Source organism: Bolinopsis microptera, chromosome 2 (assembly GCF_026151205.1).
Source record: "Bolinopsis microptera isolate Bmic1 chromosome 2, MBARI_Bmic_1.0, whole genome shotgun sequence".
Classification (NCBI taxonomy): domain Eukaryota; kingdom Metazoa; phylum Ctenophora; class Tentaculata; order Lobata; family Bolinopsidae; genus Bolinopsis; species Bolinopsis microptera.
Window position 1 is genome coordinate 18460838 of NC_087073.1, and position 23304 is coordinate 18484141.

At 36.2% G+C, this 23304-nt stretch overlaps 3 protein-coding genes and 1 non-coding gene across 12 annotated transcripts in view; 2 read left to right on the forward strand and 2 right to left on the reverse strand.

The window, feature by feature from the left end:
* Positions 1–2304: 2304 nt before the first annotated feature.
* On the forward strand, positions 2305–6345 carry LOC134811185 (anoctamin-3-like). 7 transcript variants are annotated; one of them, XM_063817931.1, is made up of 7 exons: positions 2305–3171; positions 3403–3978; positions 4107–4509; positions 4713–4859; positions 5158–5280; positions 5608–5728; positions 6064–6345. In XM_063817931.1, the coding sequence occupies exons 1-7, from the start codon at positions 2313–2315 to the stop codon at positions 6133–6135; spliced, it is 2301 nt and encodes a 766-aa protein (XP_063674001.1). In that variant the 5' UTR covers positions 2305–2312; the 3' UTR covers positions 6136–6345. The 7 variants fall into 7 exon arrangements, 2 of the variants coding, with proteins under 2 accessions (XP_063674001.1, XP_063674003.1); XR_010159772.1 differs by lacking the exons at positions 5158–5280; positions 6064–6345 and adding an exon at positions 5060–5081 and having other exon boundaries at positions 4713–4900; positions 5468–5730; XR_010159768.1 differs by lacking the exons at positions 5158–5280; positions 6064–6345 and having other exon boundaries at positions 4713–5092; positions 5468–5730.
* Positions 6346–14754: 8409 nt separating this feature from the next.
* Positions 14755–20032, reverse strand: LOC134811167 (peptide-N(4)-(N-acetyl-beta-glucosaminyl)asparagine amidase-like). 2 transcript variants are annotated; one of them, XM_063817908.1, is made up of 10 exons: positions 19955–20032; positions 18995–19173; positions 18560–18719; positions 17347–17470; positions 16787–16892; positions 16525–16604; positions 16122–16294; positions 15812–16014; positions 15576–15690; positions 14755–15397 (listed from the first exon to the last, which is right to left on the reverse strand). In XM_063817908.1, the coding sequence occupies exons 2-10, from the start codon at positions 19169–19171 to the stop codon at positions 15105–15107; spliced, it is 1431 nt and encodes a 476-aa protein (XP_063673978.1). In that variant the 5' UTR covers positions 19172–19173; positions 19955–20032; the 3' UTR covers positions 14755–15104. The 2 variants fall into 2 exon arrangements, with proteins under 2 accessions (XP_063673978.1, XP_063673979.1); XM_063817909.1 differs by having other exon boundaries at positions 14793–15397; positions 15812–16008.
* Positions 19291–19362, forward strand: Trnae-uuc (transfer RNA glutamic acid (anticodon UUC)). The gene has a single exon. It is a non-coding gene; the product is annotated as a tRNA-Glu (tRNA).
* A 154-nt stretch (positions 20033–20186) lies between the features above and the next one.
* Positions 20187–23304, reverse strand: part of LOC134811173 (elongin-B-like) — a 77796-nt gene continuing 74678 nt past the window's right edge. The window contains exons 2-5 of one of the 2 annotated variants that reach the window (XM_063817918.1): positions 22074–22105; positions 21641–21734; positions 21283–21435; positions 20187–20585 (exon numbers count right to left, since the gene is read on the reverse strand). In XM_063817918.1, coding sequence (XP_063673988.1) covers positions 20497–20585; positions 21283–21435; positions 21641–21734; positions 22074–22076 — 339 coding nt within the window. In that variant the 5' untranslated portion in view covers positions 22077–22105 and the 3' untranslated portion in view covers positions 20187–20496. The remainder of the gene's footprint in view (positions 20586–21282; positions 21436–21640; positions 21735–22073; positions 22106–23304) is intronic. The other variant, XM_063817917.1, reaches the window with a different exon arrangement.

Genomic DNA, 23304 nt, shown 5'->3' on the forward strand with positions numbered 1-23304 from the left:
GATGGTATATAACCGAATTTTCTCGAAGTACATTGTAATGAATGGATAATCATCATGCATACATTGACTTTATACATTTCATGTATTTAATTCTTGAACATTCTGCAATGAAACCTTCGCAGACTAATCTAAATCTGGGAGTATATCATATCAGGCTAAGATTCTGCTAACACTCTGCTAAGTGCTAACACTCTACTAACACTCTACTAACATTCTGCTAACACTCTGCTAACACTCTGCTAACACTCTGCTAACACTCTGCTAACACTCTGCTAACACTCTGCTAACATTCTGCTAACACTCTACTAAGATTCTGCTAACACTCTGCTAAGTGCTAACACTCTACTAACACTCTACTAAGATTCTGCTAACACTCTGCTAACACTCTGCTAACACTCTGCTAACACTCTGCTAACACTCTGCTAACATTCTGCTAACACTCTACTAAGATTCTGCTAACACTCTGCTAAGTGCTAACACTCTACTAACACTCTACTAAGATTCTGCTAACACTCTGCTAAGTGCTAACACTCTACTAACACTCTACTAAGATTCTGCTAACACTCTGCTAACACTCTGCTAACACTCTGCTAACACTCTGCTAACACTCTGCTAACACTCTGTTAACACTCTGCTAACACTCTGCTAACATTCTGCTAACACTCTACTAAGATTCTGCTAACACTCTGCTAAGTGCTAACACTCTACTAACACTCTACTAAGATTCTGCTAACACTCTGCTAACACTCTACTAACATTTACTCTGCTAACACTCTACTAACACTCTGCTAAGATTCTGCTAACACTCTGCTAACACTCTGCTAACATTCTGCTAACACTCTGCTAACACTCTGCTAACACTCTGCTAACACTCTGCTAACACTCTGCTAACACTCTGCTAACATTCTGCTAACACTCTACTAAGATTCTGCTAACACTCTGCTAAGTGCTAACACTCTACTAACACTCTACTAACATTCTGCTAACACTCTGCTAACACTCTGCTAACACTCTGCTAACACTCTGCTAACACTCTGCTAACACTCTGCTAACACTCTGCTAACACTCTGCTAACACTCTGCTAACACTCTGCTAACACTCTGCTAACATTCTACTAACACTCTGCTAACATTCTGCTAACACTCTACTAAGATTCTGCTAACACTCTGCTAAGTGCTAACACTCTACTAACATTCTGCTAACACTCTGCTAACACTCTGCTAACACTCTGCTAACACTCTGCTAACACTCTGCTAACACTCTGCTAACACTCTGCTAACACTCTGCTAACACTATACTAACAGTCTGCTAACACTCTGCTAACACTCTACTAACACTCTACTAACACTATACTAACATTCTGCTAACACTCTGCTAACACTCTGCTAACATTCTGCTAACACTCTGCTAATACTCTGCTAACATTCTGCTAACATTCTGCTAACACTCTACTAACATTCTGCTAACATTCTGCTAACACTCTGCTAACACTCTGCTAACATTCACTCTGCTAACACTCTACTAACACTCTACTAACACTCTACTAACACTCTGCTAACACTCTACTAACACTCTGCTAACACCCTGCTAACACTATACTAACACTCTGCTAAGATTCTGCTAACACTCTACTAACACTCTACTAACACTCTGCTAACACTCTTTCTAACACTCTGCTAACACTCTGCTAACACTCTGCTAACACTATACTAACACTCTACTAACACTCTGCTAACACTATACTAACACTCTGCTAAGATTCTGCTAACACTCTACTAACACTCTGCTAACACTCTGCTAACACTCTGCTAACACTCTGCTAACACTCTGCTAACACTATACTAACACTCTGATAACACTCTGCTAACACTCTGCTAAGATTCTGCCAAGATGAGGTCATGCTTGATAAAATATATAATTCAATATTCTTTAAGCGTAAGGTATTCCTGTACACGTTCATCGATTCTTTATATGGGGTATCACATAACAGGTTTTTAATTTCATAATGATAAAAGCCAGTTAACTTATATATCATGCCCTTTTTGCATTCGACTTTTTGTTTGGTATTTTGCTCTACTTGTCATATTTTTAACTAGCAAAACAATTGGCATAGATAATTAATTAATCAATTATCGAATTAAATTTATAGGATTATCATAAGCTTCAATTCTTGTGTCACTCTCGTTGAACTTGAAAAAGTTCAATCTAACCAATCAGCAAACCAGGTAATTGGACACGAAAACAACAAAACCAGAACAACAAACAGAACAACAAACATGCCAATTAGTTGACTAATAAAGTGGAACTAAAAAATGTTAACTTCACAACTAACAGATCTTATTGACGAAGAAGCTGCTATACCAATCTACGATTATGTTATCGCCTACAACAGCGACCACCAAACTATCATCAACCTATTCAAAACAAAGCTAGTCGACAAAGGGCTGTCCTACACTGAAGTAGATTCTGGGGAGAATGCTAAAATGATATATATCCTGATAACAGCCGATAAGCGGGAGGTGTTGACTAAAAGAGCTGAGATGACTAGGGTATCAGTGCCCATTAAAATGGTGAAAGTTGCTGATATGATGAAACATAAACCTGGTCCAGAAACTGATGGTAATCAAGATTATTGTGTTAGAACAAGTATTGATACAGGGCGCAGACCAGCCAACGCAAAGAAACCATCACGAAGACAAATTGTAAAACAGTTTGTTAAAGACTGGTTCAGGCCAAAGCTAGTTGGAGGCCACATCAAATTTGTTTACCAGCAGAAATACGACCAACTGTTCCTTAACTATGACAACGATCCGTTCCAAAACTCTTCAAGAATACGGAGCTCTCTGGTGCACGACTTAATCAAGGACATTGAACTAACACGTGACCTGAAAACAGTAAAACCTGGAGAGGTGAGCCGGGACAAAGAACAGCACAGTCACGATTATCGGGGGTTGGAGTGGCTGAAAAAGAAGGGATACGTTAAAAAGAGTTTCGTACCCCACTCAGATAGAGATAGACAATCGTTTGAGGAAAATAGGAAGGAGAAACACCATAGATATCCGATTCAGTCAGTTACAGCATTTCGGGAGTATTTTGGGGAGAAGGTGGCTTTTGCTTTTGCTTGGAGAGCTGCTTGGCTCTCTTGGGGGTTGACGATACCTGCTCTTATAGGTTGGGTTTATTTATAGTCACTTTAAGTCACTTTAGGTCAGTTCAAGTCATTTTAAGTCAGTTTTAGTCACTGCTACTGGCTGTAGCTGCTATAAAAAGTATCTTTTAAGTCACCTGTATATTTTTATTTTTATTTTAAGATGCTCGTTTTAAAAAAATCATTTCTCAACTCATCAAGCAAATTTTCTTATACTTATGCATTATGCAAATATATAAATATATCTAATTCAGGGGTCATCGTGTCACTAGCTGACCTATTTGTATATTGTTCAAGGGGAAAATGTAGCAAATCTACCTCCATCAACAACAACAACACATTTACAAACGATACCGGGACCCTCGAATTCGGGTTCTTCGATAACGAACTTCTCCCATTTTACGCAATCCTATCCCTCCTACTACAAATGATTGGCTTCTCCCTAGGATGGTCCAGATACAAATTCATATACTCCTTCAAATGGGGTATGCTCAACTACTTCCTGGTCAATGAACGTCAACTTGTAATGAACTCTACTCTTAAAGACTTAACAAAGAACAGGAAGTTGTTATCAAGAATATGGTCCATGACAACTGGTGTTGCAATCTTAGTTGGGATGGTTCTTTTCAATTTCTGTGTGTTCATTGTCCAGCAGGCCCTCAGGGGTTTGTTGAGTGGACGGTTATCAGTTCCTGAAAATGTTGCGTTTTATATTTCAACGATTGTTGTTTCGCTGGTGAACACGATTTTTGTGGTTCTGTTCCTAAACAGGAAATTTGCGAATAAAGCAAAACAGTTGTGTGATAATGAATACCATACTTTTCCTTCAGGTTAGTGCAAAATGTTTGATCAAATAATTAAATAATTAAAATCGTTTGTTGAGCATTTTCTCAGCATTTTCAAGAAACAATTCTTGCACCAATATCTCAATATTACCTATTTAACAACTCTCTCTCAGACTACGAAAGGTACCTGACCTGGAAAGTGTTCTTCTACAACTTCACAGCAAACAACATGCGCCTCCTCCTCATGACTCTGGCTCCCAAAATAGAATTCCCTTTCAACATACCTTACATTACCCTTCCGGGGGAACACTTCAGCATGCAATTTTGTGAGGAAGGGAAATGTGTAAACACGATTTTCATCCAGTTGAGCTTTTTTCTTATCTTCAAGCCTTTAACGAGTTTTCTAGCGTACCGTAAAGATGATATCTTGAGGTGGTGTAAGATTAAGGGAAAGTTGATGTTTTCAGCATTTACTTGTTCGGGTAATCGGTACTGTAGACCGGCTTGGGATGATATGGGGCACCCTGAGTTGATATCTAACTTAGATAACGAGTATAGACTTTACGAGAGCGACAGGTCAGTGATTTGTACGTTTAAACCTTTCGTTCGGCAGGCTGCTTTTTGATAATTTATCTTTGTTCTATTCAGACTTCTTTTAGTGTTTTTATTTGGAGAAGACACTAAAATCTTATGCAAAAATATGTTAGTGATCTCAGTAGCTATTTCTAACTGAAAACAACCATAACGCTTCTTCGGATCCAACTAACTCTTTTTTTCAGATTCGGAGAAAGGAACCAGACACTGATGGACCTGAACGATAAAGTAGCCCAGTACGGGTTTGTGATCATGTTCGGATCCGTATTCCCCCTTAGTCCTCTTATAGCTGCTGCCATGGAGATTATAACACGTCATCAGGATGTTACCAGGTAACCAGGTAGTAACCAGGTAGTAACCAGGTAGTAACCAGGTATTCAGACAATAAGCAGATAGTCAGGTAGAAACCAGGTTAAAAGGTTGAAACAGGTAAAACCCGGGTAACCAAGTAACCAAGTAACCAAGTAACCACATATTAATTAGGTATTAACCAGGACAAAATCAAGTAATTGAGTAACCAGGTAATAACCAGGTAGTAACCAGGTAGTAACCAGGTAGTAACCAGGTAGTAACCAGGTAGTAACCAGGTAACCAGATATATAGTAACTGATTACAAGTTACCCCCTGCAGATACACAGCTAACCAGAGAAGGCCGGTACCAAGGAGGTATGAGGGTGTGGGATGTTGGGAGGAGATAATAGATTTGGTCAATATTCTCGCTATCGTTACCAACGTGTGGATAGTTGTTTTCAGGTAATTACCTTTTTAATGGTTGAAATTGAGTATCAGCCTCGAGGTATGAAATTATATGTAATTACTTAATTATTGAATAATCTCCTAAATTACGTGGCCTAGATGATTTTTAGATTTTCTGGTTTTGTCGGCCTTTTGTTTTTGAAATTACCTCTCTATACAAATACAAGAAAGCAGTAGTAACTAGGTAGTAACCAGGTAGTAACCAGGTAGTAACCAGGTAGTAACCAGGTAGTAACCATGTATCTAATTTTCTTCCAAACTTATAAAAAGATATGCAGAATTGTTTTAGTTTTTACTAAGTGTTAATTAATCCCCCTCCTACAGGTCCACATATGTGTCCCAGTTCGAAAATCCGCCGATTTTAAGTCTCTCCTTGGTGGGGAGCATTGCATTTTTTGTCTACTTGATTCGAGCTATGTCCCAAGTTAATTCCATCCCTGAAAAGGTATACTCGATAGTTGATAATTATATTTTTGTGATTAATAATTGTGTTTTTTAAATTGTTATTTACAGGCAGCATCATCAAGTTATATATATCAAATATGTTTGCAGATCAGGGCCAGTAGAATTGACCAATAGAATTTGAATCGAATAGTTTTAATAGATAAAATCACAATCATAATTTGCGTGCGCTTCGGGGATGAATATAAATTATTACATTTATATATATACATTGCTTGTGAAATTTTTAAATTGGTGAAATCGCGCATCTCAATGATTTTTTAAAGCTCATCTGTCAAACTTATTCATTATTAATGTTCTTCGCTTCTCCAATATCAGGTTAAAAGATTCAAGCAAGAGGAGGTCAGAGCAGTGGAAGTATTTCTCAAGAGCACGATAGTTAGTAATTGATATTTCAACTTCAAGTACATTCAATTATCCCATATAACAATTTGTTTGAGCAGCAGTGGGAAATTTGGACCCAAGTTTTAAAACATTTTTTATCAAACGTAAAAGTGAACCAGTAGAAGTTTTTTAGACCTGTAGATTTTTAATGTTAGCTTTTGTATTTCAATCCTGATTTTAGAGATATAATATTTGACATTTGTTGTTTGAATGTTAATTGATTGTATCATTACAAAATTTAACCATATTTAATTGCAGTACTGAGCGCAGTCTAAATTTTAAATGACCCTATAAATTAGTATTAACGAAGTCAGAAATTATAAATTATAAATTCAAAATTTTAAATTATAAATTATAAATTATAAATTATAAATTATAAATTATAAATTATGAATTATAAATTATGAATTATAAATTATGAATTATAAATTATGAATTATAAATTATGAATTATAAATTATGAATTATAAATTATGAATTATAAATTATGAATTATAAATTATGAATTATAAATTATAAATTATAAATTATAAATTATAAATTATAAATTATAAATTATAGATTATAAATTATAAATTATAAATTATAAATTATAAATTATAGATTATAAATTATAAATTATAAATTATAAATTATAAATTATAAATTATAAATTGGATGGCGCTAGCCAGCGCAATGTATCAAAATCATATACTTGCGATATTACTCGTAAGCCAGCGCTAGCTAGCGGAAATTATAAAAATCAAATATTTGCGATATTAATCGACGGCTAGCGCTGGTTAGTGCTGGCCAGCGCAATATACCAAAATCAAATATTAGCGATATTATTAATGGTCAGCTGACGCTGACTCATGCAGACCAGCGCAATATATTTGCAATATTTCTTGTCAGCTTAACGGGTGATACTCGTAAAATTGGAAATATTTTTTCAAATCAAAGTCCAACTCGGTGCGCATATCACAGTGCTGGCAAGCACGACCGGTGCATTTATTGTGGGTTTACTATGTACCCCCTTTACTATTATACCCCCTTTACTATTATACCCCCTTTGGTACACGTTACAAGCCTCTTTCGTGCACGCGAAGCGTGCACTCCGGCCGGAGGCGGCGGCCGAAGGCCGCCGCCTCCGGCAGGAGTTTTTCAGGCATTAAGACTCATCGGAAGTCGTTCAGCAGATTTATTTTTAGTTCAAAACATTCTAATTTGATGTCAAAGATGACAGGAATAAAAAATAGTTATGTTGAGATTTTTAAGAAATTTGCATAAAATACTCGCCAGCACTGTTATACGAAATTCGGTAAAAAACCCAAAATCGCCATATTCAGGTGCCTTAAAAACCATGTTAAAATCGAGTTAGAGATCTGAAATTTTTCAGGGCGTCTAGACGTTCACCAAATCGACTGCAAAAAAAGTTTCAGGTTTCAGGAACATCGGGAAGTGGGTTTTCTAGAACCCCTGTTTTACGACAGATTGTCGTGACATAGATAGATATACATATATTTGACCAAAACCCATAATCATGGGTAGAGTGTACCGCTGCCAGTGTCTCTCTTTTCCAAACAAAAGGAAATGATATTAATTTGAGGAACAGTCCGCTAATGCAAATTGATACCGAGAATGAAATCGGTCGCTCGCTTTTTCAAATAAATAAGCTTTATTACAATTCGTAAGCCGTGATCGAATGGAAAAAGCGAGCGACCGATTTCATTCTCGGTATCAATTTGCATTAGCGGACTGTTCCTCAAATTAATATCATTTCCTTTTGTTTGGAAAAGAGAGACACTGGCAGCGGTACACTCTACCCATGATTATGGGTTTTGGTCAAATATCATCTCTTTTTGATTATATAATGTCAGGATAATTTACACAGCCAGTCGAAACTTCATTAACAAGGAGGTAATTTCGACGATTTCAAAATTCTGCCTTTGAAAACGTTTCCTTGTGTTTAGTTAGGTATTTCTGTCGATAACCGACTGAATATGGCACTTTTTACTCATTCAAGTTGGCATTAAATTCATATATAATGCCATTTAAATATCGTGGAAAGCAGAATATATTCGAAATCACGAATGAGCAAATTTCTCACCTTTCGCACGTGCAAACTTTGAGCGGACGTCGCGTGCGCATACAATATTGAATCAACGTAAATTTTTGCATAGTGGTATTTAATATATAGTTTGATAAGCATGCAAAGTTTCAGAAGAGTTCAAAAAGAACTTGGATCACAACGGGACTCCAAAGTTGATAAAAATCGTGAAAATCAAAATTTTTAGCGATTTTAGCTATTTTAAATGAATTTGGGCGTGTCCCCACGTGTGCAACTTTTCGATTTTTAACTTTAAAACTAGCCTATAACACAATTTACACTTTTAAGAAGCAAAATTGAGCTCCACAACCCAAGGGATGGCCCAACACCAGAGAATACTAATTCACAACTTTTGTGTTTTTATAAAATTACTCTTCAAAAAAGCACTAACTTCAATAGCAAATATCTTTATGAAGGAGCAAGGTAGGAAACTATTCCGGTAGATTTTCGGAATGCTTGAACAATTATCTAAGATGAAAATGTCCTCAGATTTTGAATAAAATTACTCCTTAATAGTGTAAAATCGATTTAAAAAGTTGTTACTTTGTCAAAAGTCAAGTTTTAAAAACACTTAACTTGATGACGTCATCAAGTGATGATGATGACGTTAAATTATTTTTCAATACAATGTAAACTAAAGCTTAAACAATTATCTTTAAAACCTGTGGTTCGAGATGACTGTATCGTTTATACTTTTGAATCTACGGACACTTAAATGTAGGCTACAATTGACTGCAAAAAGCGTCTATACCTACATATACCTACATATCACAATGCTGGCAAGCATTACCGTCGCCCTTATATTCACAACACTATTTACCCCCTATACGATTATATCCCCTTTATTGTTTTCCAGGCATTAAGACTCATCGAAAGTAGTTCAGCAGGTACATTTAAGTTCAAAACATTCTAATTCAATGTTGAAGATGACAGGAATAAGAAATAGTTGTATGGAGGTTTTTAAGAAATTTGCGCAAAATACGCGCCAGCATGTTATACGAAATTAGGTAAAAAACCCAAAATCGCCATATTCAGGTGCCTTAAAAACCATGTTAAAATTGAGTTAGAGATCTGAAACTTTGCAGGGCGTCTAGACCTTGTCCAAATCGACTGTAAAAAAATGTCATGTTTCAGGAGTATCGGGAAGTGGGTTTTCTGGAACCCCTGTTTTACAACAGATTGTCGTGAAGATATATATGTATGTATAGACGCTTTTTGCAGTCAATTGTAGCCTACATTTAAGTGTCCGTAGATTCAAAAGTATAAACGATACAGTCATTTCGAACCACAGGTTTTAAAGATAATTGTTTAAGCTTTAGTTTACATTGTATTGAAAAATAATTTAACGTCATCATCATCACTTGATGACGTCATCAAGTTAAGTGTTTTTAAAACTTGACTTTTGACAAAGTGACAACTTTTTAAATCGATTTTACACTATTAAGGAGTAATTTTATTCAAAATCTGAGGACATTTTCATCTTAGATAATTGTTCAAGCATTCCGAAAATCTACCGGAATAGTTTCCTACCTTGCTCCTTCATAAAGATATTTGCTATTGAAGTTAGTGCTTTTTTGAAGAATAATTTTATAAAAACACAAAAGTTGTGAATTAGTATTCTCTGGTGTTGGGCCATCCCTTGGGTTGTGGAGCTCAATTTTGCTTCTTAAAGGTGTAAATTGTGTTATAGGCTAGTTTTAAAGTTAAAAATCGAAAAGTTGCACACGTGGGGACACGCCCAAATTCATTTAAAATCGCTAAAATCGCTAAAAATTTTGATTTTCACGATTTTTATCAACTTTGGAGTCCCGCTGTGATCCAAGTTCTTTTTGAAATCTTCTGAAACTTTGCATGCTTATCAAACTATATATTAAATACCACTATGCAAAAATTTACGGTGATTCAATATTGTATGCGCACGCGACGTCCGCTCAAAGTTTGCACGTGCGAAAGGTGAGAAATTTGCTCATTCGTGATTTCGAATATATTCTGCTTTCCACGATATTTAAATGGCATTATATATGAATTTAATGCCAACTTGAATGAGTAAAAAGTGCCATATTCAGTCGGTTATCGACAGAAATACCTAACTAAACACAAGGAAACGTTTTCAAAGGCAGAATTTCGAAATCGTCGAAATTACCTCCTTGTTAATGAAGTTTCGACTAGCTGTGTAAATTATCCTGACATTATAATCAAAAAGAGATGATATTTGACCAAAACCCATAATCATGGGTAGAGTGTACCGCTGCCAGTGTCTCTCTTTTCCAAACAAAAGGAAATGATATTAATTTGAGGAACAGTCCGCTAATGCAAATTGATACCGAGAATAAAATCGGTCGCTCGCTTTTTCCATTCGATCACGGCTTACGAATTGTAATAAAGCTTATTGATTTGAAAAAGCGAGCGACCGATTTCATTCTCGGTATCAATTTGCATTAGCGGACTGTTCCTCAAATTAATATCATTTCCTTTTGTTTGGAAAAGAGAGACACTGGCAGCGGTACACTCTACCCATGATTATGGGTTTTGGTCAAATATACATATATACATATATATCTTCACGACAATCTGTTGTAAAACAGGGGTTCCAGAAAACCCACTTCCCGATACTCCTGAAACATGACATTTTTTTAACAGTCGATTTGGACAAGGTCTAGACGCCCTGCAAATTTTCAGATCTCTAACTCAATTTTAACATTGTTTTTAAGGCACCTGAATATGGCGATTTTGGGTTTTTTACCTAATTTCGTATAACATGCTGGCGCGTATTTTGCGCAAATTTCTTAAAAACCTCCATATAACTATTTCTTATTCCTGTCATCTTCAACATTGAATTAGAATGTTTTGAACTAAAATGTACCTGCTGAACTACTTTCGATGAGTCTTAATGCCTGGAAAACAATAAAGGGGATATAATCGTATAGGGGGTAAATAGTGTTGTGAATATAAGGGCGACGGTAATGCTTGCCAGCATTGTGATATTCAGGGATAGACGCTTTGCCAGTCAATTGTAGCCTGTATTTAATTGTCCATAGATTCAAAAGTATAAAAGATACAGCCATTTCCGACCACAGGTCTTGAAAATAATTGTTTACACTTCAGTTTACATTGTATACAAAAATTATTTGACGTCATGAACACCCCTTAATGACGTCATCAAGTTAGCCGTTTTTAAAACTTGATTTTTGACAAAGTAATAATTTTAAAAAATGATTTTACACCATTAAAAAGTAATTGTATTCAAAATCTGACGAAATTTTCATCTTAGATAATTGTTCAAGCATTCTGAAAATCTACCGGAAAGTTTTTCTAGCTTGCTCCTTCATAAAGATATTCGTCATTGAAGTTTGTGCTTTTTTGAGAAATTATTTTATAAAAAGGTCAATTTTGCGATTTAGTATTCTCTGGTGTTGGGCCATGCCTTGGGTTGTGGAGCTCAATTCTGCTTTCTATAGGTATAAATTGTGCATTAGGCTAGTTTTAAAGTTGAAAATCGAAAAGTTGCACACGTGGGGACACGCCCAAATTGATAGAAAATCGCTAAAATCACTGAAAATTGCTGTTTTCGTCATTTTCTGTCAACTTTAGAGTGCCGTTGTGATTACAGTGCTTCTTGAAATAGTTTGAAACTTTGCATGCTTATCAAACTATATATAAAACAATTACATGCAAAAATTTACGGCGATTCAATATTGGATGCGCACGCAACGTTCGCTCAAAGTTTGCACGTGCGAAAGGTGAGAATTTTGCTCATTCGTGATTTCCAACAAATTCTGCTTTGCCGCGACAGTTTAATGTCATTATATATGAATTTAATGCCAATTTGAATGAGTATTAAGTGGCAAATTCAGTCAATGATCGACCGATATGCTTATTTAAACACAAGGAAATGTTTTTAAAGGAAAAATTTCGAAATCGTTGAAATTTCCTCCTTATTAATGAAGATATCAGTTTATATTTCGACTTTATATAGTACCCTGACATTATAATCAAAAGGAGATGATATTTTACCAAAACCCATAATCATGGGTAGAGTGGACCGCTGCCAGTGTCTCTCTTTCCCAAACAAAAGGAAATGATATTAATTTGATTGACCGTTCTCAAATGCAAAATGATACCGAGAATGAAATCGGTCGCTCGCTTTTCCCATTCATTTACAATTGTAATAGATTAAGAAGAACTACCCAAAGGCAGCTGTACTCGGCAATAAAGATTCAATAAACTTCAGCTACTTCAATATAATAAGTAATAACTACCACCCTTACCCCGAAATACTAGGTATCGACCCGAATGCAACCCAAAGAGATTTTTACAGCATCTGATTGATGTAATCAATCGAAACTTATTACAATTCGTGAGGATTACATTTTGGAGACCAGAAATTTTGTTTATAATCTATTTTGTGAAAGATTTCCTAAAAGTAAGCTATGACTTAGTATCCTTATTTCGTGCACACTTTCAAACCTTTTAATTATTTATTTAAGATATTATGTTCTTTTTATTGTTTGGTTGAATAACTTTCATTTAACTGATTGGGATCTGACACATGTAATTTTGTAATGATCTTTCTAATTTCTAATTCTAATTCTAATTCTAATTTCTAATTTCTAATTCTAAGCCGTGACTGAATGGGAAAAGCGAGCGACCGATTTCATTCTCGGTATCATTTTGCATTTGAGAACGGTCAATCAAATTAATATCATTTCCTTTTGTTTGGGAAAGAGAGACACTGGCAGCGGTCCACTCTACCCATGATTATGGGTTTTGGTAAAATATTTGTATAATATATTTGTAAAGGAACGGTTATAAACCTACATTTACAATCGTCAGCTAGCGTTGGCTGGATAGCGCTGGATAGCGCCTAGACGGCACATCCTTACGAAGACGGACGACCCCCTCATCAGGAGCACTGCACTGGCCGATCTTCTCATGGTTTTCTTCAGAATTATTCCTGTCTTTATAACTGCTCTATACAGGTGCGTGTTGCAGTTTTTTTTCCTTCGAGTATTTTACCAGACAAACCAATTTGGATTGGAGATAAATTATTCGTTCATATAACCAACGGAGGCACTGAATACGAGTTATTTGCTGAAAACACGTTGTTCTGCAGGCGGTGGATGCTAGGGGAGCTGATATGTGTGATAGTAGCATACGTACAGTTTATCCCCAACATAATGGAGCTGGTCCTGATGGCAGCCCTGCCCCTCCAGCGTCTCTACGTTATGCAGTGCCCCCTCAGAAGTCTCGCCAACGCCTCAAAACGTAGAAAACTAGGTATCTTGCTCTCCTCTGGGCTCTGGACGGTCCTGATAGTGGTGGGCACTGCACAATGGAACAACAATGGAAAACAAGGGGTGGAGTTCTCCGTTTCTAGGTTTATTTGTCAACCACTGTGGTTACGAACCACTTCCACCTCAGGTAAGGTCATTAGACCTCTCTTGCTGATCCTCTGCCAAGTCGGACCTCTGATGGTTACTCTGATCGCCAACGTCTGGGTCCTTGTCATCTGCTCCAGAACACACAACCTCACAAGAACAGGATCTCAACTCAAGACAAAGTCTTTGGTCACCATTACCATTGTAACCACTGTGTTCATCCTTTCAGTCTTGCCAGGAACAGTGCTAATGATTTTGGTAATTTTCAAGGGTGGACATACAGATAACACACCACTGGGGAGTACCTATATCCCGGGAACCCTCTCCATGCACCTCTCTTTCATCAACGTGGTCTCTAATTACTACGTGTTTAAGTTCACTGATAGAAGGAGGGCGAACAGAGAGAGAATACCTTACCCCAGATCAAGAAGTTGAACAAATTATTAGCAAGTTTAAGAATAAATCCACTCAAGACATTGAACCCCTAAAAATTACTTTTTCACTATTGCCTTTTTACAGAAGGGTGAAATGGAAAAAATTGTATCAATCGAAACTCAATTAGTTGAACTACAGACAAGTGAAATATCATATGCCTATCTTAAAAGTTCTTCCTGTGACAATCTTCTAAAGTTAAATTGGGAAAAACGTAAACGTGGTCCATCTCGCGCGAACTTTCCTATATTACTAATGACCAGGGTCTTAATTAGTCTATGTAATTATTAATTAGTAATTAGTAATTAGTCTGTGTAAAAAGCGCGGTGGAATTATTTTATTCACATTGTTAGACAACTTTTGGTACCAAATTTATCAAAATCGGAGAAACAATTCTGTGCCAACTCATGGCGCTTATTACATAGACTATAATTATCTTATTCAGTCATTGACTCATTAGTCCTAGTAATCACGAATCTCACGATAAGATCACCCAACTATCAGTATTTCAATCATGAGACTAATAAACAGCGAACTACTTCATCAGTTCGCTGTAATAATATCTATGTTAAATAGATCCTGATATTTGCAAATTTTAAGTAAACTCTTTTGTAAACACTCAGACACTGTGCTATGCATGATATTCAACCATTCTTTACGTCAGAAACCATGCAGCATATTTTCCAGGTATCAAAAAATTGTGGACTTAGAAGAGCAATGGACAAAGATAGGTAAGGGAAGGTATTTGGTATTTGTCATATTGTTGTAACATTAAATTTAGAAGATTGGTAAAATCTAAGCATCAGGTTCATCACAGTTCAGGGTAAAATAAAAGCAACTATGTTCACTGTTATCTTAACTTCGAACAAAATACTGAAATCAAAACAAACAACCAAGTACGTAAACATTTCCAGCTCAGGATAATAATTGAAAATTCGCTTATAGTCAAAAATTCATTTATAAAATCAGTCTTTCAGGTTTAAAAAAGTAAGCAACATCTGCAACTAGAAGCAAAATGAAAACCCCATTAAAAATTCACTAAGTAGGCCCAGGGGCACCCGGGCACTGTCAGTTTCAGTCTAAAAAGTAAGGTCAATTTGAAAAGGTGTCTCCTCCCTCCCTAAATCTGTTCTAAAGAGTTGAGTGTGCTGCCAACAGTTTTCCTGAGTACCAGGACTACTCATTTTAGCGGTAATGGAGAATGTACAGAACCCTTCTAGCTTAGACAAGTCAATATCGGAGAATTGTGGCTGAAAAGAGGAAGTCTCTCCATCCAGATCACATGACCAGATCACCTGGCCCTCGTGGTAAGTGGTGTGGAGCATCGTGATCAGGGCCGACTTTATCGGCTTGCTGCATTCTACTCGCCACTCTAAACATTTAAGGGTCATATAACATATTATAAATTCCTGGCTGTAAATAGATGACCTAGGAGTAAATCTATCTGGGGACTCCTTGTGACTTTCTTAAATCCACTTTTGCAAAACAGAGAAGATTTCATATCCCTGAATACGGATATTATCAACAAAATTTAAAATCGTGTCACTTACTTATTGAAGATTTGCTACTGTTTGCTCGAGCCAGATATACCATGTTCCAGTCGTATTCCGCTTTCCTGACAACATTTTCATTCTTGAACACCAAGGAATCGAATGGTGCCAACACCTGGAATAACATTTATATAAGGGTCAGAGCAAGTCTAAAACTATTCTAAGAAGAAAACGTACAAGATGATGTTCACAAGTAGCTATGAGTATGAAGGCATGAGCCTCTTTAATAAACAGACCTGGTCAGGGCCCCCGTCCCTTGATATGAGGTATTTATCCGCAGCAGGACAGTATCTAACAGAGAAGGAATGTGTTGCATCTCCAGACTTTATAACCGCTCCACCCTCCTCCTGGTGGGACATAGTGCCACCCTCCCCTCTACTCTGTCTCCAGTCCAGAGAACCACTCTCTCGACCCGCGTACACTTTTCCAGATCCTGTCACTGAACGTAGTTTTTACTAAATTCGCAACATTTTCATAAACTATATTATGAATGAACCCTGAAGTGCGGGAGAAATTGACAACTATAAAATCCCTTGTAGAGCTCACCTAGGTTATGTTTCAATAGCATAGCAGTCATCTCCTTAGCGAGCCTTTTCGTCAGGAAGTGTTGTTTATCAGGAGAATGTCTGAAGTTCAACCGGTTGCAGTTTGCTATTTTGTTTTGAACAGCCGTCTCCTCAACCCGACGAGGTTTTATCTCACTCGGATTCAGCGTATATCTGTAAATATAGAATTAGGCCTACGTACATGAGGAATGAGGATTCAAAGGGAATCGGTAGAACGGCTGTCAAGCGTCAGTTGACAACTTTACTGTTAATGTGACCAACAGTTTGACACGGTTTGTACTTTGCTTTTCAGTTATCTTGCTGATTGTACTTTGTTTTTCAGTTATCTTGCTGATTGTACTTTATTTTTCAGTTATCTTGCTGTAACTAGTCACTAGACTAACCTGTAAGATACGTCCACAACTTCATCTTTAGAGAATGCTATGACGTAACTCAGTTGTTTCTTCCATCCCTGCTCGTACATCTGAAATATACAATATACATGTATTATAACGGGATAAAAACTCCAGATATTGGAAACATGATCAATTTAAAGAATCTTTATGACCACCGATATTAAAAAACAACTCAATAGAATGAAAGTTCAAGTGATACTGAATGAAGTTTATGTGTAACTTTGTGATTTAAATCCAGTATGAAACTCACCAGCGGTCTGTCCCATGCGTTCTCGCAAGAGTCAACATGGACCCAGCGGTCTAGATGTGGAGAGAATATCTCTGTCCACACGTGGTCTGTAGCGTCGTATATGTACCTGTGTATTAACTATTATAGTTGTTATTTAAACACGGATATGTACCTGTGTATTAACTATTATGTACCTGTGTATTAACTATTATGTACCTGTGTATTAACTATTATAGTTGTTATTTAAACACGGATGTGTACCTGTGTATTAACTATTATAATTGTTATTTAAACACGTATATGTACCTGTGTATTAACTATTATAGTTGTTATTTAAACACGGATGATAATTGATAAGATCAAGAAATACGGTCCTGCCTTGTAAATTAAGCTCTGCTAATACCGGATACAACAACGACTTTGAAAACTGATATATCCTGACTTTACTGTCTTTCTCTACGATTAATGCTAAAGTGATAGTTGCAAGAGTCGAATCATTCAAGATTCCTAAATCACTTGAGCATAACTACTACTATACATTACTACATTACTACATACTACTATACATTGTTTTCACAAACCTAGCATCATAACCGAGGGCCCTGCAAATTCCTGTAAAACAGTTTGCCCACTCCCCACACCGTCCCTCACGTGTCTCCAGCAGCTTGCTGGGACTGTTGTACCGCGGGAAACGCTGGCTCGCTCCTGAATATCAGCAGTCTGCTCTGTGGACTGTGGAACTTTAACGTAAATGAAATTTATAATCGTTACTTTTCCAGCTTTTATCCAGCGATATTATGTAGAATATCTACAATGAACATAAACCAGGAGATATGAGCATATATTTATTTGCAAGAGAGATATGAGCATATATTTACTTGCAAGTCATTTTCCAGCAGATAGATAGATAAGAATGCAAAGAATTGAATTAAAATTCATGCCATTAATGGGGTCGTTCACATATTACGTAATCAATATTTTAGCAATTTTAAACCCTCCCCCTCCGTATTCCGTAATCAACGGTAATCAAACCCCCCCCCCCTCCTTTGAATGTTTTCCCTGGAAATCATTTTTCTAAAATGGAGAATTTTATACCATTTAAAATTTAAAATACCCAATTTTTTACAAATTTTCGACTTAGTAAAGGACGAAATAATTTAAATCAAATGTTCATCTAGAATCTAAATATCATTTCGAACACCTAAAAGAGAATTTGTTGCCCTTTCACGTATTTCGACCTTCAACAATTTTCCAGCACAAGGGTCCCCCCTTGTATGTTGAATAAAATTTGTTTTTCAAATATCTTAAATTTTGTACTAATGGTTTTGCCTTTCCAAGCTGAAAACAATCGGAAGCGGGGAGACTGCCTTTCAGTTTCAATGTACGTATAATCGAGAATGACTCGGACCGAACATTTTAAAATTTTTCCTGGAAACTACTTTTCTCCTCCACATAACAGTTCATGTCATCCTGATCATCATTAGCCGAAAATATTTTTCAGGACCTAGCCCTCGAGAATTTTTCCTGGAAATTAATGAAATTTATGATTAATATCTGGCCAATCACCTTCTAAACTACTTACTATAGTCGGATATCCGATCAATTTATAAATTTTATCACTATCAGAGTGAAATTGAGTGAACTTTGAATAAAAATATTGTCAAATTGTTATTATTCTAGAAGGTAAAAGGGTAAAATCGACCGTAAGCATTTGAAAACCCCCTCCCCCTCGGCTGATTACGTAATATGTGAACGATCAACGACCCCTTAAACTACAAGTCCCATTCAACTAACCACAAATAGTACATTGATGATTTTCAACTCTGGTGGCTCCTGCAGAAAGGTCTTCAGGTGTAGGCTGTAACGGCTCCCCACTCTGAGAAGGAGAACCACACACTGCACAAGGCTTACAGTCCACCCATGTGAAGAACTCTTGTTTGAACCACCTCAACATCTATTAGACCATGCAATGTTAGGATTAAAAACTAAATCCTTTCAACTTCGGTACTTGAGTACTTGTTGAGGTTCATCACGATTCATTTTAAAAACTTTGTAAGATATATCATTTTTATCCAATAAATCAGCAATTATTATATTAGCAATGGCTTGACCTTATTTAATATCATGTTCATATTGTGGTGCTTTAATATTTATAGGCTCTTCATTGGAAACAGGCGCACCACAGATCAAAGATAGGAAACTCATTACATAAACTGTAATGGCACTTACCTCTTTCATGAAGTACTCATGGAAAGTAAGCCCATTTGTTGCGCCACTGTTCAGGGCAGCATCATTGAGTCGTTTCAATGGAACTACTCGTAAAACTTTAACCTGAAACTCCCTCTTTTCATACTCCAGGACATGTACACGGTTGGCATCAATCGAATGAATGAATCCCGCACTCATACCTGTTATTACAGGTATAATAAAATTAACACTATTGTTTGTAAATATTAGCAATAAATTAGAATAATAGCTGGAAAGATAGCATCGAATAAGTATAAAATAATTCACTGAATGATAACTCCCACGTGGTGTAGGGGCTAGCATCTGTGGCTTTCACCCACAAGACCCGGGTTCGATTCCCGGCGTGGGAAGGAGTTTTTGTTAAAATAAAGTGCAAATAACCGCCTCTCGGACCATCCACCTCGGACATGCACCCCGTCAGGAGACATACAATTTGTATTTCCAAGGTTTAAATGTATTTATGCTAAGAAGGAAATGGTCCAAGATGGCTTGAGTTTGATTGTTTTCAGCAAGCATGTTCTTGACAACGGTAATTCGCTCGGATTACTAAGCTTGATCAAATTAAATCGATATGATACGTTCGATTAATTTAAAACGCGCCTCGAGGCGCCTCCTATGCGCGCTATATTCGCGCAGTGGTTACCACAAATAGGAGTTACGCCGTTTCCGTTTTGCCGATTTTGCCACAACACGGATTCGTCGCAAGTCATCATTTCGGATTTAATAATTAGCATTGTAGTGCTTTTCGATATAAAGACCAGTGCAAGAAATAATATAAGGACGAAATATCGAGGGACCAGCGAGGATTTGCCAAGAACAGTTAAAAATATGACTGTACTTTATAGATTCGGTTTTGCCTAAACTGAACTTGGCTATTTAGTGATCAGAAATTTTCATTTCGGTTGTTGACTGCTATATTATGATATCATTTTGTGTGCTTACTTGGTATAAGAGTATTTCTCCGTTATCGACTAGAACTCACTCACTACCATTTAAACATCTTTTTGTTACATCCAACCTAGAAACGTGATAAAACATCAATAGTCAAATATTTACTGTACTAGATAGACAAATACGAGAGGTAAAATTTGTTAAGTTAAACTATTAACTGTAAGTTAATCATTGGATCATATTGTTTTTTAATATTCAAGGTTTAGTCAGTGAAACAAAAATGTATTTCAGCTATAAATATCGAAAGGATGGTAACAAATATATAACTCAATATTGTTGATCTTGAAAAATTATCACCACAATAGCCACAATAGCACTCTAAGGTTTTTAGAGTTACCAGTAACACTAAAAATATGGAGAAGAAAGATAAACACCTCAAATTATAGGCAGTTTTAACTGCAAATATCGTAAAATAAAACCTTCTGTCTCGAAATTGGCAAATGTGACGGAACCAGTGATATCAAAACTCAGTAAACCGCCCGATTACTACTATTTACAAAGGATGGCCTATATTCTGTTCAAAGTTTGGCAGTTCAACATGCCGGGTCTTGTTGTTTGAGGGCTTCTGGTAATTCTGGTGGTACGGAGTAGGGTTCAACTGCCTCCTCCTCGAATTCTCCGTCTGAAAGAAAGATAGTGTTAGGTCAGAGCAAGAGCAGTCTGGTAGCTTCACTAAGACGTGCAACTAGAAAATATATAGCAAGAATTCGGAACGCTATTAAGAAATTCTATGACTTAAATGTATGATATCAGGTTCAGGTTCAAATTGTTGATATGATCTTAAAATTTAGTAGTTCAAGGTCCTAAGATAAAGAGTAAGAAAATGAGCACTGCATGATTGGATGCGCGATGTAACAGAAAAGCAATTCATCTCCAAAGTCTAAAGAGATGTCAAGCATCAGAATATCATCATGTACAAGTTATAATTTTACATATCCGTTCAGCATTGTGTTATTATGATAATACACAGAAATCACATTCTCATGCAAAAGACAATTCGTGTATTCTAGTGACCTGTTGTTATATAATCATATAATGTATCTTTAACAAGCGGGTTACATATTGTCAGTGTTACGACTAAAGGTTTTAGTGGGACTTTCAAATAAGTAAGCGTAACTCAAAGTTCTCTAAACAGAAGGCAACTAGTAGGCGTTTTAGCTACTAGTATGCACGAATAATATTATTCGACTTCTTTCAAGAAGTTGAACAATTACTTATATGGTTAGGCTATTGTTAGTGGCTAGGTCTTCATGTGTTTTTTTGGGTATTGTCCATAAAATCAATTATTACCAAACTAATAGGTTGCTGGTATCACTAACCCGATTCATTCCTGATTGATAAAGTCAACTGTGCTGGATTCATTGCTTGAGCATTTTTTGCTGTAATACCGGAGTCAGAAAGAGTTTTACCATCTTCCAGAATAAGACCATCGAACAGCAGTCGCTGGTCATCAACTCCGCATTTCAGAAGCCCTAAAAATACAAGATGTTAGAGATGGTGCAGTAAACTTAATCCTGTTTACAGTTTATCATAATCTCAAATAGATTCAAGAACAGATTCAAGAACAGATTCAAGAACAGATTCAAAAACAGATTCAAGAACAGATCCAAGAACAGATTCAAGAAAAGATGCAAGAAAAGATTCAAGAACAGATTCAAGAACGGAAAAGAGATTTACCTTCGATAATTTTCTTCAGTTCAGCCACTGTCGACGATTCCTTTGCATCTGTAAGGATTGTAGCCTTCTTTCTCCTTACCATGATGTAAACGTCCTGCAAATAAGAAGTGGTATTTAGTTTTAGGAATTAGTTGATTTTCAAATATTTTATAGTGCTAACATGGTTGGGACTAGTGAAAAGAGCTATTTAATACAAATTCAGGACTTTTATGAGAGATGAAATGCAAATATAATTACATCCAGCATTTCAGACCAAATTATTAACCAGAAACTTTCGATAAGTTTGGACAGAACATTTATCACCTAAACTTTTTTCAGACAAGTCACAACAGGTTAAAAAGACAGCACTGACTGGATGTCGCTGCAGCTCTTGCTAAAAACTGTTAAAACAAAACAATCTAAAATTGTGCAAAATAATCTTCAGAATGCTTACCATTTTGTATCACTACTTTCCGAGTTCTAAGCTAAAAAGGAATACTGGTTAAGGTTAAGTTAAATGGAAAAGATGGGATGATTAAAAGGAATGTAATACACATACCTTAAATAACTCATCAAGTCAGATGAGTAACATTGCTGTGAAATTTAACAGTATGTCCAATTTATTTAAAATTATAGAAGCAATTATTTTTGAGGCGACAATGTAGCCACTTATTGTCAAGATTGTGATCTGGTGCACAGTGTAACATGTATTTAATTTTATCTTCACAATTCTGTTGCAAAAATAACTATCTTGACACACAAGAATCACACGTCTCAACCATAGGTGGCATCACCACAGTAATGGATTTCATGTAGAAGAGAAAATGTTGACCATCAAGTTCTTGATATCTTAGTTACCAACCTTGGAGTTACCAACTACCATGCAAATTTGGAAGTGAGGCAAGTAACACATTTTATAATGTCATACATTAAATCTTAATGTAATGACACAAAATTTCTATCAAAGCAAAGGTCAGAGATTTCATTTCAAATTTATTTTAAAAGCCCAATTCAAATCTGATCAGACTAACATAGCTTAATATTTGTAGTATTTGCCAGTCTTGTTTCAGAGAAATTCTCAAAAAAAGAGTGAAACATAAAACTACAGTTAAGCAGTTAACATGAAATTTTAACTACTATTGAGCATTTGTAATTGCAAACTAGAGCAAATGGAATTACAGGCAAGAAACCGTTTAATAAACCTTAGTCTAAAAAATAAAAAGACCACCAGTGAGATCCAATTGCAAACTACGAAAATGACAACTCTTGTGATAGTGAGCGAATTATAGTTTTTATTGATGAACTATGATATAATAAAGGTCTAAGTAAAAGATTTCTTAGTTGCACTATTAACAGCAAACACTAAAGAGGTATAGACAGGTCCTTCACCTGGACCTTTCAGTAAATCTCCCAATATTCTGGGGGAGGGGGGCAACTACGCTACACTCTAGCTGACAGGGGTCGGGTTTACTGTCACAGCGTTTATACAGCTACAGGTAAATGTTTGAAATCATGCTAGGGTACTTATAATTTAAAATATAACTCTAATGCTGTCTATGAACTATAGTAGTATGTTTACAGTACACTACAAAGTAGATGCACTGAAGGGGTACCATAAGAGGATTCCTAATCTTTTGATGGGCCCCTCCTCATTCAACCCTCAATCACGTTTCAGATCACATTAC

Excerpts from the sequence above, each read along its gene's own strand:
- LOC134811167 (XM_063817908.1), bottom strand. The coding sequence starts at position 19,171 with ATGAGTGCGGGATTCATTCATTCGATTGATGCCAACCGTGTACATGTC. Across the intron at positions 16,893-17,346 it reads GCCCTCGGTTATGATGCTAG|GTACATATACGACGCTACAG; the intron begins GTTTGTGAAAAC and ends GTTAATACACAG. Across the intron at positions 16,605-16,786 it reads ACGCATGGGACAGACCGCTG|ATGTACGAGCAGGGATGGAA; the intron begins GTGAGTTTCATA and ends TGTATATTTCAG.
- LOC134811185 (XM_063817931.1), top strand. The coding sequence starts at position 2,313 with ATGTTAACTTCACAACTAACAGATCTTATTGACGAAGAAGCTGCTATA. Across the intron at positions 3,979-4,106 it reads ATACCATACTTTTCCTTCAG|ACTACGAAAGGTACCTGACC; the intron begins GTTAGTGCAAAA and ends ACTCTCTCTCAG. Across the intron at positions 4,860-5,157 it reads CGTCATCAGGATGTTACCAG|ATACACAGCTAACCAGAGAA; the intron begins GTAACCAGGTAG and ends TACCCCCTGCAG.